The sequence below is a fragment of the Panthera pardus genome, unplaced genomic scaffold (assembly GCF_024362965.1).
Source record: "Panthera pardus isolate Hobbes unplaced genomic scaffold, ASM2436296v1 HiC_scaffold_21, whole genome shotgun sequence".
In the NCBI taxonomy this organism is placed as follows: Eukaryota; Metazoa; Chordata; class Mammalia; order Carnivora; family Felidae; genus Panthera; species Panthera pardus.
Window position 1 is genome coordinate 44,070,868 of NW_026526777.1, and position 16,113 is coordinate 44,086,980.

At 47.2% G+C, this 16,113-nt stretch overlaps 1 protein-coding gene across 2 annotated transcripts in view; it reads left to right on the top strand.

The window, feature by feature from the left end:
* Positions 1-16,113, top strand: part of LAMC2 (laminin subunit gamma 2) — a 57,671-nt gene that overhangs the window by 28,226 nt on the left and 13,332 nt on the right. For both annotated transcript variants that reach the window (XM_019427403.2, XM_019427398.2), the window contains exons 4-13: positions 548-683; positions 3,681-3,779; positions 5,945-6,081; positions 6,800-6,922; positions 8,622-8,811; positions 9,808-9,920; positions 10,966-11,184; positions 11,836-12,018; positions 12,930-13,175; positions 15,080-15,225. In XM_019427403.2, coding sequence (XP_019282948.2) covers positions 548-683; positions 3,681-3,779; positions 5,945-6,081; positions 6,800-6,922; positions 8,622-8,811; positions 9,808-9,920; positions 10,966-11,184; positions 11,836-12,018; positions 12,930-13,175; positions 15,080-15,225 — 1,592 coding nt within the window. The remainder of the gene's footprint in view (positions 1-547; positions 684-3,680; positions 3,780-5,944; positions 6,082-6,799; positions 6,923-8,621; positions 8,812-9,807; positions 9,921-10,965; positions 11,185-11,835; positions 12,019-12,929; positions 13,176-15,079; positions 15,226-16,113) is intronic.

Consider the following 16,113-nt stretch of genomic DNA (forward strand, 5'->3'; position numbering starts at 1 on the left):
AGGGGAGATAGCACCAAGGACGAGAATGTCGTCTGCTCTGGGTAGGTACAGATTTTAGATTAAGAAGCCTTTTCACACCCAAGAATCACACTGTTCAAGCATGGACACTTAAAATACAGCTTTTGCCTGCCAGGAATAAGGGAAGACTTGCTCACTTTCTCCTACCGACTCTCTTTGAGGAGGCTGATGTGCTCAAATTTTCCCTCTTCTTGAGATCTCCAGGATTCAACTTATAAGGCAGTGGCCTACACACTAATGTTCAAATCAGAACAGATACTAAGTAAAAATGCCTGCCTTCAAGAATAATTTCTGCTTCTTTGCCTGAAGAAGCCATCCTTGGCCGTGAAACCTTGCCCTGGTGGATGGACATGTACTCAGACAACGTGGAATTATTAGCGGCAGCAGGTGGTGGATATTCCTTGGTATTCCTTGTGCTCCCACGGGGCCACAGTTGTTTCCTAATGCCAAATAGATTAAGTATTTCCTTTTCTTCTTCCCTTCCCCCGCCCCCCCCCCCCCCCCCCCCCCCGACCCCGTCGGGTTACAGGTGCTCTCAGCGCTCGATGTGACAACTCTGGACGGTGCAGCTGTAAACCAGGTGTGACAGGAGACAGGTGTGACCGGTGTCTGCCAGGCTTCCACACACTCACCGATGCCGGGTGCACCCAGGACCAGAGGCCACTGTAAGCCCCTGCACCCACCACTGCAGCTTCTGCCATGAGTGATGACAATGACCGTGACATCAGTGGCCACTTTACTGAGTACTAACTGTGTGCCAAACGCTGCTTGAGGACTTCATGTGGGTTATGGCATGTGATCCTCACAATAACCCATGGAGGCTGGGATTAGCTCATGTTAAAGACAGAAATTTGCCCCCCAGGAGGTTAAGTTTGCCCAATATTACTGGGGAGGGTGGACTAATATTTAGGCCCAGAGTTTTGGCTCTGGAACCCATGTTCTCCACCCTGAGGATTGCCCGCAGTTTAGATGAACCAGGATGGAGGTAAAGAGTCCTTCAGATTCTTACCTGGGACCCATTTCAACCCAACATGAACTGGGCTAGAGAAATTTTTCTGCACTATTTTATTCCTATAGTTTGAAGCATCCTCCGTCCCTCTTCAGAGGCTTTTCTGGAAGAGGAGGGAGCACACATTATCAGTCACCTAAGCAGTCCACAGAGCTGCAGAGCCAGCAGACAGACACTAGGGGAAGGGGAGCTTGGCAGGGAAGCCATTAGCTAGGGGGTGCCCACAGAGGATCGTTTCCCGTTTGCCCCCTTTTCCAGCACCTTGCCCGTGGGAGAACGCCCTCCAGCCATGCTTGCACCAGCCTGGTGACCACTGTCCCAAGTTCTCTCACCCGTTGGGCCTCTGCACAGACTGTTCTCTTCCGGCCTTCCCTGCCCCTTTTACATGGTCTTCAGAGACCCTTCCCTCAGTCCAGTGTCATCCCTTTGGAAATGCTTTATAAAATATGAAGTCGATCATATTTTGCTTGCAACCCTCCAGTAGCTCCCTTTCCCACTCCGAATGAGACAAACTTCTTATGCAGGCCCAGCAGGGCCCTACAACATCCTCTGTCCTCTGCGCCCTCAGCAGTGAGCTCTCCCTGGCTTTCTCACCCCTCTCCCCCTGGCCCCCTGCACTCCAGCCCCACCAGCCTGCCTTCCCTTCTTCAGAGGAGCCAAGCCAAGTGATCTTGGACCTGCCTAGAGCACTCCCGCTTCCTACAGGGCCACAGGGAGTTTCACGGGCTCTATCCTCACCTCATCCACTCCCCACAGAGGCCTTTCCACCTTCTGTGTTCTGATCGTTGTTACTTCACATCCCTCATTTTCTTTACATATTTGTCTGTCTCTCCCACTAGACTGGAAGCTCCATGTCGGCTTTGTCTTGTTCACTATTGCGTTCCCAGTGCCCAGAGTGGGGGAAGGCACACAGGCTGTGTTCCTGCTTGGCTCCAGCTGGCCTTATGCTCCACTGCCATCGTTGTTCAAGCTCTGCCCTGCCTTGAGACTCCTAGAGACCAGGACCCCATTTCTTAGTGTCTCTGGTGCTTAGCAACCACTAGATGTTGTATAATGTTTGTCAGAGGGTCCAGTTAGTCATGTGGTGGGGCTAAGGACAGGAGGGGACCCTTGCAAGTGAAAGATCCAGACCGGGAAAGGGATCTTCAGGGAGCCTGACAGGACCTGGAATCTGATTGGACGAGAAATGTGAGGGGGTGAGGGGAGTCCAATCCAGGCTTGGGTAGGATTTGGATGGGATCAAAGGGAAGTCAGAAGAGGAACAGAACAGTAGGGAAAAGACAGCATATTTGGCTTTAGACCCACAATATAGGCACATGTGACCATGTGCCCATCTGAGTGACACTAGTTACTAGCCAAAGCACTGGTCTGCACGAGACAGATTGCATCAAAATTAAATGGAAACATTGACTCCATTGAGAATGTCTTGCAAAAAAGGAAAAAAAAAAACCCACCACCAAACTCGGCAATTCCACTCCTAGAAATACACAAGAAATATGAAAACATCCATCTCTGCATAGAAACTTGTACACAAACGTTTGTAGCATTATTCATGATAGCTAAACCCAAATGTCCATCAGCTGTTGAATGGATAAACAAAATGTAGTCTATCCATATGACGAACTGTATTCAGCCATAAAAAAATTGATACCTGGATGAACCTTGAGAACATACTAAGGGAAAGAAGCCAAACGCAAAAAGGCCAAAGATTGTGGATTCCATTTACAGATAATGTTTAGGCAGATCTATAGAGACAGCAGGTGGATTTGTGGTTGCCTGGGCTGGGGGGGGAGGAGTGGAGGGTGATTGCTAAGGGCACAGGTTTTTCTGGTTTTTTTTTTTTTTTTTTGGAGTGATGGGAATGTTCTAAAATGGAGATGGTTGTATAATTCTGAGAACCTACTAAAAGCCATCGAATTGTACATTAAAATTTTTTTTAATGTTTATTTTTGAGAGAGCACACAAGCAAGGAAGGGGCAGAGAGAGAGAGAGAGAGAGAGAGAGAGAGAGAGAGAGAGAGACACAGACAGACAGACACAATCTAAAAGCAGGCTCCGAGCTGTTAGCACAGAGCCCGGAGTGGGGCTCGAACCCACTAGCTGTGAGATCATGATCTGAGCCAAAGTTAGATGCTCAACCGACTGAGCTGCCCAGGTGCCCTTCAGTTGTACATCTTAAATTGCACGGAATGAGAATTGTGTCTTGATAGGAGTATTAGCAAGAGAAAGAGCTATTAAATACAATACCAAGTAGATGGGATCAGTCCCGATGAAAGCAGTCATCACTGAATCAAGCAATAGAGAAGCAAAGGACGAGAAAGCGACTGAACCAAACAGTCAACCAAACCAAGCCAAACTACACCCAGTTTAGTGATGAATTTGGTTCACATTCTGGCACAATCCCCTTCTCTCCTTAGGGCTGGGTAGCAGACAGCTCACGGACTGGCTGTCGCCTTCAGAGGAGCAGGAACACAGACAAATGAGCCCTTACGGGGTCTGCGAGAGATTAGCACCGATAAGGATGGCTGAGGGAGGCATCAGGGAAGATGAAAAACTTAAGTTGCTGACATTTGCTTGTGAGCCCCTGATCTTTAGGTGTGTGGTTGAGAAGCCCTTGGAAACACACCCCTCATTTTCTTTTTCTTCTTTCCCAGAGACTCCAAGTGTGACTGCGAGCCAGCTGGCATCTCGGGGCCCTGTGACGAAGGCCACTGCGTCTGCAAGCCAGCTGTCACCGGAGAGCGCTGTGATAGGTGTGTGTAGCCGTGGCCCTTCAGACACAGCAGGGAGGGAGAGTCCCCCGGCAACTAGCATGAGGCTTTATCCTCCGAGTGTGGTTGTGGAAAAGGGACACTTAAATGCTGAGGACCTCGGTCCTGCCCTCTGTCCTCAAAAACTTGCCTTTAAAAAAAAAATACCACGGAGCCCCCGAGTCTCACTGGACTCTATGCTCTTGCCGTGGGCCCCTTCTGTCTGTTTACAAGGGCCGCAGAGGCACAGGGCCCCAGTGAGTCCCCTTGCCAGCTGACTCTGAATCCTAGGTGCTCCCATATAAGGTGGTATGCAGTGAGGTCACATGACTCAGCTGGGCCCCAGAAAAGACCTGGCCTAATCAAGCACGTTGGGAAAATGCTTGTAAGAGGAAATATCTCCGTGTATGGCCATATAGAACCATCGTGTGCAGAAAAGGAGCCGCCCAGGGGCAGAACAGTGGTTACATGCACACACATGAGCCGGGAGACGTACGAGCCCGTTGGGCCCCAAGCCATGTTGGGGCAGGTGGCACAGTAAACAGCGATCCACCCTCAGTCGCTGCTTGCAAGATATTCCTTAAGGACTGCCCAGACTTCTAAAACTCTTCTCTAAGATTGTTGTGAGCTGAGTGCTGTGAGGCTGGCCCAAGAGGTAAAGGCTGTAAAGGCTTTCTTCTCATTTCCTTAAAGAAAGCAGTTCTTTGCCATTCTGACAATCACTTATACCTGGGCAGAGAAAATTCCAGATACATTCCCACTTGTGTTTTCAGGGAGTTCCTTGGGGCTGAGGTGGGGGTATAGAAAAGCGTGAAAAGAGGAGTCACTTGTCAAAAGGTTTTTAAGTTCGAAGTGTAGGACAGAAATAGAAAAGCACATACCATAAATGTCGTCAGCATCACCAATTGATTCTAAGAAATAGACCTTCACTAAAAATTTGCCATCTCAACTGACGATACCCTCCCTTCTTTCTAGAAGTGACCACTATTCCGACCTGTGTAATTGCTTCCTTCCTTTTCTTCATAAGTTATTACCCAAGTACATCCCTAAACATGGTTTAGTTTTGCCTGATTTCCCTCAGTTCCTTCCCCTCACTTTCTGTGCCCCTCCCTTCCTTCCTTCCAATCCCTTTTAACCTACAGGTTTCCTCCGCAGAAACCATAATTTTTTTTTAAAGCCTTTGCTCTCTAGAGAAAAAGAAAGCTTACTTACAGCTGTTCTCTGAAGCATTTACTGTTCACAGCCAACCTGCTTTTCTGTGATTTTGCACAACGAACAGACTCCCAACACAGAGTCCCATGGATTAGGCCACATGACTTAGAGGCAGATGTACCTGGTTTGAATCTTGCCTCAGTCACCTACCAGCTGTAGGACCTCAAACAAGTTTCTTAACCTCCCTGACCTGGGTGTCTTCATCTAAGAACATTGGAAATAAGTGCTAAATAAATGATAGTTGAAACTTATTTCATGTAGAAGGATGTAATTAACTCAAATGGAAAAACAAGTCCTCCCCAGTTTTTCCTTCTCTGTGACCCCAACATCTGCAACTTGCCTGGTAGCTGTGGTCCTCAGAGAAGCCACTGGCAGGTGGGATGCCAGCCCACATCTTGCTTTTGTGGAGAGCCATCCTTCTTTGTCATACCTTCAACCTGCCCCTTCCCCTGTGGGCCAGAGCCCAGGTTAAGGGGCAGGGATGGTGGGCAGCACCTGGTACTTCATGCGGGTCAGTACAGCTGAGAGGGTGCTGGGACCCGGGTGTTTGCCTTTCCTTGCCTGGCCTCCAACCTCCCACTCTTTTGCCTCCATCAAACACTTTCTCTAAGACAGGGCCAGCTCTACATACTCTTGCCCTGACTCTTTTTGTCCCGCTCATGTGGCCTCCACTCAATTCCTCAGCATGAATGGAAAAATCACTAAGTTCCCAGACCACCAAGTCAAATGTGATTCTGCTCTACCAGAGGGAAAGTGAATGTTCATGCTGTCTCAGTGGGCGGCTGTGATTGTCCATCAGGTTTGGGAGTGAGGGTGGTACGTGTAACTTAGGATTTCCTAGCTCTGGGAATTAACAGGGCCAGGTGGGAGAGAAAGAAAAGATCAGTCGTCATGTTCTCTATATGAACTAAGAAGTAACCCATAACATTGTCCCGATTTCTAAAATGCTGCTACAGGTGTCGACCAGGTTACTATCACCTGGATGGGGGAAACCCCGAGGGCTGCACCCAGTGTTTTTGCTATGGGCATTCAGCCAACTGCCACAGCTCTGGAGACTACAGTGTCCATAAAATCATCTCTACTTTCCATCAAGGTAAAGTGTCCTGTTTCTAGAATTCTGTTTTTAACATCGTATAGGGCTTTGTGTTTACAGACAACCTCCCTCCTCATCACAGCACGGGACTCTTGACCTTTAGCATTTCTCTTCTAGATTTTAACATACATTATTTGGCTAGGGCAAGAAGACAGATCCTAATGACTTGAAAAAGTCCTACCTGAACAGTTTCCTTGTATTAGCACATGAAAAACAAAATAACTAAAGAGACCAAATTTTCATGTCCCTGGCATTTCCCATCTCCATGTATTTTAAAACCACAAAAGAGTCTTTCATTTGGATGGGGGCGGCAGCGGGGGTTATGGGATAACTAATACTAATAACACTAACACTGCTTTCACATATATTACACACAATATATGTGAAATTAGTTACCAAGCTACAAAACACCATAAAAACATAGGAGATGGATAGGATTTCAGCTTAGTTAAGAGGGTCTAATATGTTCAAAGAGAAACTAAGGCCAGAACTTATGTAAATAAAAGTATGAATTACAAGAATCAGACTCAAGTCAAAGCAGCTGCGGGGTGGGAGGTGAAGTTGAAGCCCAAGTAGAGAAGGGCACAGGGAAGTGTGGAACTATTAAGAAAACCCCACTAGTTATTCACCTCTAAGACTTTTTGGCAATCAAGTCTTGTCTTGTTCAACTCAATAGATGAAGAGGTTTGTCTGAATGCAGAGTGATTTTGTGTTTCAGATGTTGATGGCTGGAAGGCTGTCCAAAGATATGGGGCTCCTGCAAAGCTGCAGTGGTCACAACGCCATCGAGATGTGTTTAGCTCTGCACGACGATCAGACCCTGTCTACTTTGTAGCTCCTGGTACGTATGGTATTTTTCTTATAGAATCCAACTTTTTTTTTTTTTTTTAACATTTATTTTTGAGACAGAGAGAGACCGAGCATGAACGGGGGAGGGTCAGAGAGAGAGAGGGAGACTCAGAATCTGAAACAGGTTCAAGGCTCTGCGCGGTCAGCACAGAGCCCAATGCGGGGCTCGAACTCACAGACCGCGAGATCATGACCTGAGCCGAAGTCAGACGCTTAACCGACTAAGCCACCCAGGCGCCCCTAGAATCCAACTTTTAAGACTCGAAGTCATGATAGAAAAATGGAGGTAGAGAATGTGAAAACCGGGTCACTCATTGCTGTTTTGAACACTATCTCCAGATGACGGTTGGAGCTTCAGCCCTATTGACAAAGTCATGGCACAACATTACAGGACTGTGTGGGAATGCAAACTGGTACAGCCACTCTGGAAAACAGTATGAGGGTTCCTCAAAAAGTTAAAAATAGAACTACCCTATGACCCAGCAATTGCACTAGGTATTCATCCAGAGGATACAGAAGTGATGTTTCAAAGGGGCACATGCACCCCACTGTTCATAGCAGCACTATAATCATAGCCAATAATAGCACGACCAATAAGAGCCAAGGTATGGAAAGAGCCCAGATGTCCATTGGACCGATGCATGAAGATGTGGTATATATATTCAATGGAATATTAGTGATAAAAAATGAAATCTTTCCATTTGCAACAACGTGGATGGAACTAGAATGTATTATGCTAAGTCAGAGAAAAGTCAAGGGTAGTCACATGATTTCACTCATGTGAAATTTAAGATACAAAACAGGTGAACATAAGGGAAGGGAAGTAAAAATATAAAAACAGAGGGAGACAAACCATAAGGGACTCCTAAATACAGAAAAACAGGATTGCTGGTGGCATGTTGGGTGGTGGGGGGGGGGGGGGGGGGAGGGCTAAAGTGGTGAGGGGAATTAAGGAGGACACTGGTTGGGATGAACACTGGCTGTTATACATAAGTGATGAATCACTAAATTCTATTCCTGAAAAAATGTATATGTTTTGATTAAAAAAAAAAAAAAAAAAAAAAAAAAAAAAAAGAACAGGACTGTATCAGGCAGCCAGAGTCTGGCTGCAGTTCCTACTTTAATCAAGTGGGAAGTTTCTAGGCTTCCCACCAAGACAAAATAGTGGTCAAATCTGTGGACCTACTGAGAAGCAGGTGGAAAAGTGAAAATAAGGCATTGCTCAAAGTTTTAACCCTTTATAAATTAAAAAGGTTAACTCACATCAGTTAATATGCGGTATCTAGGCAAGTTGTCCTCTTAACGTTTCTAAATTTCAACTCTCAGCTGTCAAATGGGAATACCACCTCCAAGAATTAACACCAAATGTAACGAGGTCTGTGAACTATGAAGCGTATGTAACAGAGGGTACTATTGCCAACATACCTCGGATCTTTATACATCATCTAATAAGTGGAATGGTCTTATAAAGGAGGCCCTTTTAGCATTTTAGTAACGAACCCTCCTTTGTAACCAATAGCAGTATGGCCATGTCCGTGAGCTGGCTCTTCTGGAAGGGTGGTCTGGGGCAGGGCGATACACTGGCAACACAGGACTCCCACAGAAATCACCAACGTTCATGCCAAACTTGCTTGCTCGTTTGCTTCTCCAGCTTCACACTGATCTCGATCTTTTCAAATTCTGTTTCATAGCCAAATTTCTTGGGAATCAACAGGTGAGCTATGGGCAAACCCTGTCCTTTGACTACCGTGTGGACAGGGGAGGCAGACACCCATCTGCTCACGATGTGATCCTGGAAGGTGCTGGTCTGCGGGTCACAGCTCCCTTGATGCCACGTGGCAAGACACTGCCATGTGGGATCACCAAGACTTACACGTTCAGGTAAGAGTGACTACACACAGGTCAAACACCAAAACTGATTGAAGTCCAGTTCCTTTGTTCATTTAACAAGCTTTTCTGAGCACCTTTCACGTACCAGACATGGTATCATATACAGATACAGGACGTGCTTCCTGCCCTGAAGCCCCTGACAAGCTAACAGGAGAAAAAAATAAACAGTATTACAGTGTGGCTTGAAAGTGACCAGATGGACAAGGTGGGCACAGATATTTTGAACAGAGGAGACACATATAACCCACACTGTAGTGGTCACGGACAGCTTCCCAAGAACACATGACACATGAACAGTTTTCTAAGGAAAGAAGGAGGGGTTGGGGGAAGGTTAGCCAGGCAGAGGCAGTTAAGTCATGCTCGAGGAGGTTTTGTGCAGTAGGAAATTCTAAGCAGGGACGCATGAGTGAAATGTGGAGTTGGGGACAGGAATACGGTGAGAAGTGGGGTCAGGGAATGAAACAGAAGGGGTAGGGTTGTTTCTGGAACACAAACCAAAATCTGAAAGGTGAGCGCAGGGGCTGGTGATCTGATGCGGCCAGATACTGTAATGATAAATCAAGACGTGGGCAGTGTAGAACATGAAAGCGGACTCTTGGGAGAGAGTAAGTGAAATGTGCTAAGTCATTTAAAACCAAAAGCTAATGGCAGCTCCCTTGAGGGTCAGGGCTTCTTGAACTTGAAGATGTTCCTGATACTAAGTTTTGTGTGGCCAAGAATAGGAAGTGGGCTCTGAAGACTTGGACCATCACCAGATGCCATGAGCCCTGGAGCTGGGCTTCCAACATTGGGGTGCCCTCCATCACTGCCTTCCCCCCCTCCCCCCGTGGAGGAAGGAAACTCCAAGTTCATGCCTATAAAGATGCAGCTACCCATCCTTCGTCCCCCTGGTTAGGCAGGACCGTGAAGGGGCTTAGCTGTTCCCACATTCTTGGGTGTATTTTGATAAGAGTTGGATTTTTAAGCTTTTGGCTTTAAATCCTGCAGGTTAAATGAACGCCCAAGCAGTAACTGGAGCCCCCAGCTGAGTTACTTTGAGTATCGGAGGTTACTGCGTAACCTCACAGCCCTGCGGATCCGAGCTACCTATGGAGAATACAGTAAGCGATGAAGGGAAATGAATTCTTTAGGTTTTGTTTCAGGATGGTTTATGATCGAGTCTCTGGGTCTAAATTTTCACATTCTAGAAGTTAGAAGTAATGTTTCTCTAAAAGAAGGTTAACACCAATGAAGAATGAAATGATGCTACTTTGCTTAAAAGAGCCTCCAAATTTAGGTGAAAGCAGACTTGAAGAGGATCTGCAACAATTGGGCATGTTCCCTTAGGCTAGACAATGGCATCCACAACGAGCCCTCTATTCCTGGAATTCCTTTGGGATTATACTCAGGGCTACCATGTTCAGACATCATGTTTATTCTGTTACTTTTATATTTAAGTTTGTTAATTTTTATTCTTGAGAGAGAGAGCACTAGCAGAAGAGGGGCAGAGAGAGAGGGAGACACAGAATCCGAGGCAGGCTCCAGGCTTTGAGCTGTCGGCACAGAGCCCGGCACGGGGCTCAAACCCGGAAAACGTGAAGTCATGACCTGAGCAGAAGTCGGATACCCAACCGACTGAGCCACCCAGGCACCCCTGTTAACTCCGTTTATTGACCTTCACATGTGGGGTATTCCTCATCCCAATTGGATTTATATGGGGAGTTTGAGCTTTCTCCACACTTAAACAGGAAGCATAGCTGGCAAGCATAACTTCTATATCATCCCTGCTTTATTTGCATTAAGAGGAAACGGTGTTTATTAACAGTTTATTGAATCTTTACCTTGAACCAAGCATGTAACATATGCAGTTGTCCCATTTAATGTCACAACATGGGAGGCAGAGGACCATTCTTACTTCTACAGTTGAGGAAACAGTTATAGTTATGCGACTTGCCCACTTCACACAGTTGGTGAGGGTGGAACCAGAATTTAAAACCCTGGCTTTTCTGATGTGTCAGTCATGACGGACTGCTGTACCTGTGGCATAGTGAGTGAACGCCACTCATCTTTGTTAGGGTGTTAAATCTAAAATCTAGAGAGATGCCTGACTTTAGATCTTCAGACCTCACCACCTGCTGGCTTCTAAACCTGTTCTCCATATTGCAGGTACTGGGTACCTTGACAACGTGACCCTGATTTCAGCTCGCCCTGTCTCCGGAGCCCCAGCACCCTGGGTTGAACAATGCGTATGTCCCGTTGGGTACAAAGGGCAGTTCTGCCAGGATTGTGCTTCTGGCTACAAAAGAGATTCTGCCAGACTGGGACCTTTTGGCACCTGTATTCCATGTAACTGCCAAGGGGGAGGAGCCTGCGATCCAGACACAGGTGAGTGAAAAGACACCTGGTCCAGGTGGCTGGGGTACTGCTAGGGGGGCTGGGGACTCCTGAGGAAGAAACGGAGCTATGTAAGAAAGGACCCTGCCTCAACTCATTTTGGAGATGGGAAAGGGTTAGGAAGGTAGGGGCTGGAGTCTGACAGGATGGACATGGAGCTTTATTACACTCAATCCTTTTCGTTATGGAAATGCCACAAGGTTGTGGGAAAGGTACCAGGTTACAGGAAATGGCTGTCAGGGTTCAGTGGGGGGGGGGGGGGGGGGGTGTAGTTGGTGTTGAGTTTCAAGAATTGTATGGAGACATCAAAGGCAATGTCAGGGTCTGAATGAATGTGTGGACAAATGGCCTCAGGCCGTGGAGACGGGGGGGGGGGGGGGGGGGGGGGGGAGCAGCATTGAGGTATGGATGGTAAAGGAAGCTAGGTCTCAGTGTAGGAGAGCCAGGGTGAGATTCAGGGTCGTGGCCAGGTCTGGAGTTGGTACTAAGGCAAAGGTGAATGCCAGTGCTCACTTTGGAGAAAGCTTCAAAAAGGAAGGTTTTGGTCACCCCGCTCTGCCTCCCACACCTCATCCATATTAAAGGAAGTGTATTGTTTTACCCTGCTCATTTCTCTGCCCCTCCTTTCTTGCTCCCTCCCAGGAGATTGTTATTCGGGGGATGAAAATCTTGACATCGAATGTGCCGACTGCCCTATTGGTTTCTACAACGATCCACATGACCCCCGCAGCTGCAAGCCGTGCCCCTGCCGCAACGGGTTCAGCTGCTCCGTGATGCCCGAGACAGAGGAGGTGGTGTGCAATAACTGCCCCCACGGGGTCACCGGTAAGGCCCATGTCCTGCTTCCCTGTCCTGATGCCACAAATCCACATCAACAGCTGCTCTTCCAAAAAAAATTCTGGGGAATTATAATTCCTTAGCGTTCATGTTAAACGGGCTCATTCTAAAGAATATGCCCGAGAGGTGAGGAAGGGCAGCACATGGTTTTGGATGTTATGTATGTGTGGCCAATGCTGTTTTAGGAGGTTTGTAATTAGGAGGCGAAGGCTGCAGATGAAATATGTGGCTTCAGTTTTACAAAATGAACCGCAGTACAGAAGGGAAACTTAGTGGCCTTTTAAATGCCACCTCTCTTGGGGCACCTGGCTGGCTCAGTCAGTAGAGCATGCAACTCTTGATCTTGGAGTTGTCGGTTTGAGCCCCATGTTGCGTGTAGACTTTAAAAAAAAAAAAAAAATGTCACAGGGGCGCCTGGGTGGCTCAGTCGGTTAAGCGTCCGACTTCGGCTCAGGTCATGATCTCACAGCTTGTGAGCTCGAGCCCCACGTCCGGCTCTGCGCTGTCAGCTCAGAGCCTGGAGCCTCTTCGGATTCTGTGTCTTTCTCTCTGTTCCTCACCCGCTCACACTCTGTCTCTCAAAAATAAACATTAAAAAAGAAATTTTAAAAAAAATGTCACATTTCTCTGGTCGGTCTGAAAGTTCATTCTTCAGCAACAGCCTCAGTGATGGTACTATAAATCTGACTTCCTCAACCATCTAGTTAATCGGCAGGAAGCCTCCTAGTAGGGCTGCTGTGTTCTAACATCTGGGACCACCATGGAATGGAAGAGCTGACCTCCTGCCATCGTTCTGGGGGTCCAGGGTGGGAGACTCTTCCAGAGTGTGACTGGGACCCAGGCCCCTGCACCTGTTCTTGCCATCGACAGATGACGGCTCAGGCATTTGTTTCTTCCAGGTGCCCGCTGTGAGCTCTGTGCGGATGGCTACTTTGGGGACCCATTTGGGGAACATGGCCCAGTGAGGCCTTGTCAGCCCTGTCAGTGCAACAACAATGTGGATCCCGGTGCTTCCGGGAACTGTGACCGCCTGACAGGCAGGTGTCTGAAGTGCATCCACAACACAGCTGGTGCCCACTGTGACCGGTGCAAAGCAGGCTACTTTGGGGACCCTTTGGCTACCAACCCAGCGGACAAGTGTCGAGGTAAGACGGCATCCCTCGACAGATGGCATGTGCACACATGTAAGAACATACAAATCAGCTGGGCCAGCAGCAGGTAATAGGATGCTACTGTGGTTTCTCTGGCCCACGAACAGTTTGGACTTTTCACCTGTCAAAGGCCTTAAGACCCCTCAAGCAGGGTTCTGGAAGACAGAGCTGGAGGGTGTCAAGTGGGTTAAAGCTGGGTGGGAGAAGTAGAGAAGGCCAGGCTTACATTCCTGAGTGGAAGAGGAGGTGCGAAGCAGCCAGGTCATATGCCTGGTTCCAAGGCTGGCAGAGGAAGTGTTGGCAAGCCTCTCACAGGACAGCAAGAAAGGACCTGAGACTAAGCCTGAACACACAGAGGTGGCGAGGGGGGGTGCTGTGAAGCAGTTTAAGAGACCCTCTCAGGAAGTCAGGGTAATTGATGTAGACAAAGGTAACAGTTTCAAGTTCTACTAAGGAGACCTGGCTTCAAAGCAGCAGCTATCTGGGAGCACTCCTTAGGGCTGCTTCAGATCAAAGCGCCCATGTGCACATGGGTCCTCTCGCTTGGCCCTTCTTTCCAGCCTCTGCACATGTCCTATATTCAAGAAGTTCAGTTCTAGGGAGCTGGCCTGCCCCCACAGACCTACACTCAGTTGCAAAGGTCCCAGACCAGCCCTGATGCCCAGAATGCAGGGGCTTGTTTATCATAACAGAGCCACGAGGGCCTCTGGGGACCCAGATTGGAGGACTCCCAGTTCCTTGTAAGGTCTGCAGGGAGCCCAGCCCACAGAATCTCCACCCCTGAAAATGCCTAGGGATCTCTGTGCAACCTGAGGCTTCCACACAGGGGCAGAGATCCCGCCTGCCCTAACCCCAACCCTGTGGGGTTAGCTCCAGTGTGCGCGGAAGTACCCCATGATAGGAAGAGCCCACATGCCATTTTTGCAGTATTGAGTTCAAGTCTAGTTTTTTTACCTATTATACTGGTTATGGCAGTTAATCTGAGCCTCAGCTTCTTCATATGGATGAATATTTAGCTCAAAGTGGTTGTAAATAGAAGAGCATATGAGAAAGTACACTGTAAACAAAATAACTCTAGCGATAAGGAGTTAAGAGACTTTACTGGCTTTAAACTATACATTTCTTCACTCAACTATCTTTTGTCAAATCCCTGCCAAGTATCCAAATATGGAACTAGATGCTAGGGCATAGCAATGAATAGGTCAGTTCCAGCCCCCAAAGAGATCATATGCTAATAAGACAAAAATATGTAAGTAACAAGACACTTACATATGTGATATTATGTGCCAAGTATTTCACGAGCGTCATAGGGCAACCAAGAGAATCACTTTAACTCCCTTAGTGCACTACCTCACCCACTGTTCTATCCTCTGCTCCTAGAACAGTGTGGCACATAGGTGCTCAATCAGTATGAATGAATAAAGATAACTTTCTTTTAAACTGCATTTCCTACATCAAAGGCAGCAGAGCAAAAGGAAAAGAGCATTGCCTCTTTTCCAAGTTCTCATTCTGGCTTGCCATTTACTTGCTGTGTGACCTACAGATGACTCAACCTCTCTGAGCTCCTATTCTTCATCTATAAGATAGATATTCTGCAGGTGCTCTAGCTCACTCTGACAGCTTTACAACTTAATGGGAGGAAAAAAGCACCACCAGAAAGGATGCACTGTTGTAGTCCCTCTTTATCCACACGTTCACCAAACTTACTAGATGATTCCCAAGCTCTATCTATAGTGGAAATGTAGTTGGAGTCCCAGGCAAGAGAGGAATCTAGCACAGTGTGAACTGACAAGGGCAAAGGAGGATTCTTTGCCATTGGTGACTTGATCCTTTTATCTTTGCTATAACTCCAGTTTCTAGAATTAGCTTGATATGAATGCTTTGTCTTTTCTCTCTAGCTTGCAACTGCAACCCAATGGGCTCAGAGCCTGGGGAGTGCCGAAGCGATGGCAGCTGTGTTTGCAAGCCAGGGTTTGGCGGCCTCACCTGTGAGCATGCAGCATTAACCAGCTGCCCAGCTTGCTATAATCAAGTGAAGATTCAGGTGTGCATGTTACCCAACTCTCACCCCCATAAGGACAGTCTAAGTGTCTACTGGGTGGGTCTGTCACAAATCTGGGACCCTCCTAGCCTCCTGGGGATGAGGGTGGAGATTACTATTTGTTGCTTTAAAAATTGCTATGTTAAGATGTAGTAATAGGTTTCAGATGCTCTTAAATAGACTTTTCAAAAGTACCCTTTTGCAGATACTGTCTCATTTGGTACACTTGATAACTTTGTGAATTTGCAAGAGAACGTATTCTGATGTCCGTTTTCACTGAGCAAGTCTCAGGACATCTGCGACCTTTCAGTCACATGGCCAGGTGGAGCCAAGAATCCCACCCTGAATTCCCTGTGAATTCAGTACTCTTTCCACTTATACCACTTTCTAGTTGGATTTGTAAGAGGTCCTCTGGCAAAACAAAAATATATAGAAGATCCATGGAGTCTAGAAGGTTGTCAAGACTGTTCAAAGAATGGCCTCCAGAGATTTCTTTCACATTCCAGAGAAGGACATGGATGTTGTTAATTATTAGTTACTATTTCCTAGGGTGAAGGGCAGAGGCCGAGAAGGCCCAAACCCCGAAGATTAGAACAAATTCAACTTTTGTTTTTAATTTATCAGTTTTACCTGCCCTCTATAAGCACTTTCTTTGTTCCAGACACTGTTCTAAGCCCTATACAGGTACTAACTTAGCCCAAATAACTAGGAGATATTTTATTATCCTCATTTAATGGATAAGAGTGACTTGCCTGAGGTCACACTCACAGCTAATGAATAGGGGGGCCAGGATTCAAACTTAGAGTCTAGGCTCTAGTCTAACTACTACCATGACCTGCCAAGCATTTCTGGGCTTTTAACTATTATCCCGCCCCCCCAGAGTACCTGGTA